At 39.2% G+C, this 1,020-nt stretch overlaps 1 protein-coding gene across 3 annotated transcripts in view; it reads left to right on the top strand.

Annotated features, from left to right (window-relative positions):
• Window positions 1–1,020, top strand: part of Mme (membrane metalloendopeptidase) — an 84,769-nt gene that overhangs the window by 49,197 nt on the left and 34,552 nt on the right. For all 3 annotated transcript variants that reach the window (XM_029537467.1, XM_021195243.1, XM_021195242.2), the window contains exon 13: window positions 646–774. In XM_029537467.1, the coding sequence (XP_029393327.1) occupies window positions 646–774 (129 nt within the window). The remainder of the gene's footprint in view (window positions 1–645; window positions 775–1,020) is intronic.

The raw sequence follows: 1,020 nt of genomic DNA on the forward strand, positions 1-1,020 counted from the left end.
AAGAAAGAAAGAAAGAAAGAAAGAAAGAAAGAAAGAAAGAAAGAAAGAAAGAAAGAAAGAAAGAAAGAAAGAAAGAAAGAAAGAAGGGAGGGAGGCAGGGAGGGAGGGAGGCAGGGAGGCAGGGAGGGAGGCAGGGAGGGAGGGAGACTGCAAAAAATGCTATTTCATAAATTACCATTGTCTAAGCCAATCCCCTATTGATACTAAAATTTATATATAGTTTTCCTAAAGTACCTGAACTTCACTTAAGCCATTAAAAGGAGGAATGTGTGTTCTCTTTTATAAGCTTTCCTTTCTGTTCTTTTATTGAACATTTCTTCATGTTTATGTTTGTATAGTAGGTACAATGTTGCATTTTCTCTCCCAAAGCTTTTCTGGAGGTTATTAACTTGTAATAGCTAAAAGTTCTATTGGGACAAGCCTCTGAAAAGATGCCTTGTTTGCCAAAGCCCATTTTTTAAAAAGTAAACAGTCCAGTCAGATTACATTTTACAGTGGCTTAGGGACAACTACTCTGTGAAGAGAAGCAGTGAGTACGGCAGGATCTTCAGTCAGACAGAGACTAGTGTCTTGCAGACTGGATGTTCTTACTGTTCCGGGGCCCTGACTCCTGTTCACAAGCCATTTGTCTTTTCTATTTTATAGGCCCTTTATGGGACTACATCAGAAACGGCTACATGGAGACGGTGTGCTAACTACGTCAATGGAAACATGGAGAATGCTGTGGGGAGGCTTTACGTGGAAGCAGCTTTTGCTGGAGAGAGCAAGCACTTGGTAATGTTTCAGCACAGCACAGCAGCATCTAAATAGCTCCCTAGCAGTTCATTTGGTTGCTCAGCAGTTACAGTTGTTCACATTTTTGCTTAATTTTTATTAATTAGGCAAAGAATCTGTGACTCATAATGTATCATTGTTCTCAACAGATTTCACCTTTCTTCTTCTTCTTCTTCTTCTTCTTCTTCTTCTTCTTCTTCTTCTTCTTCTTCTTCTTCTTCTTCTTCTTCTTCTTCTTCTTCTTCT

This window comes from Mus pahari, chromosome 4 (genome assembly GCF_900095145.1).
Source record: "Mus pahari chromosome 4, PAHARI_EIJ_v1.1, whole genome shotgun sequence".
Classification (NCBI taxonomy): domain Eukaryota; kingdom Metazoa; phylum Chordata; class Mammalia; order Rodentia; family Muridae; genus Mus; species Mus pahari.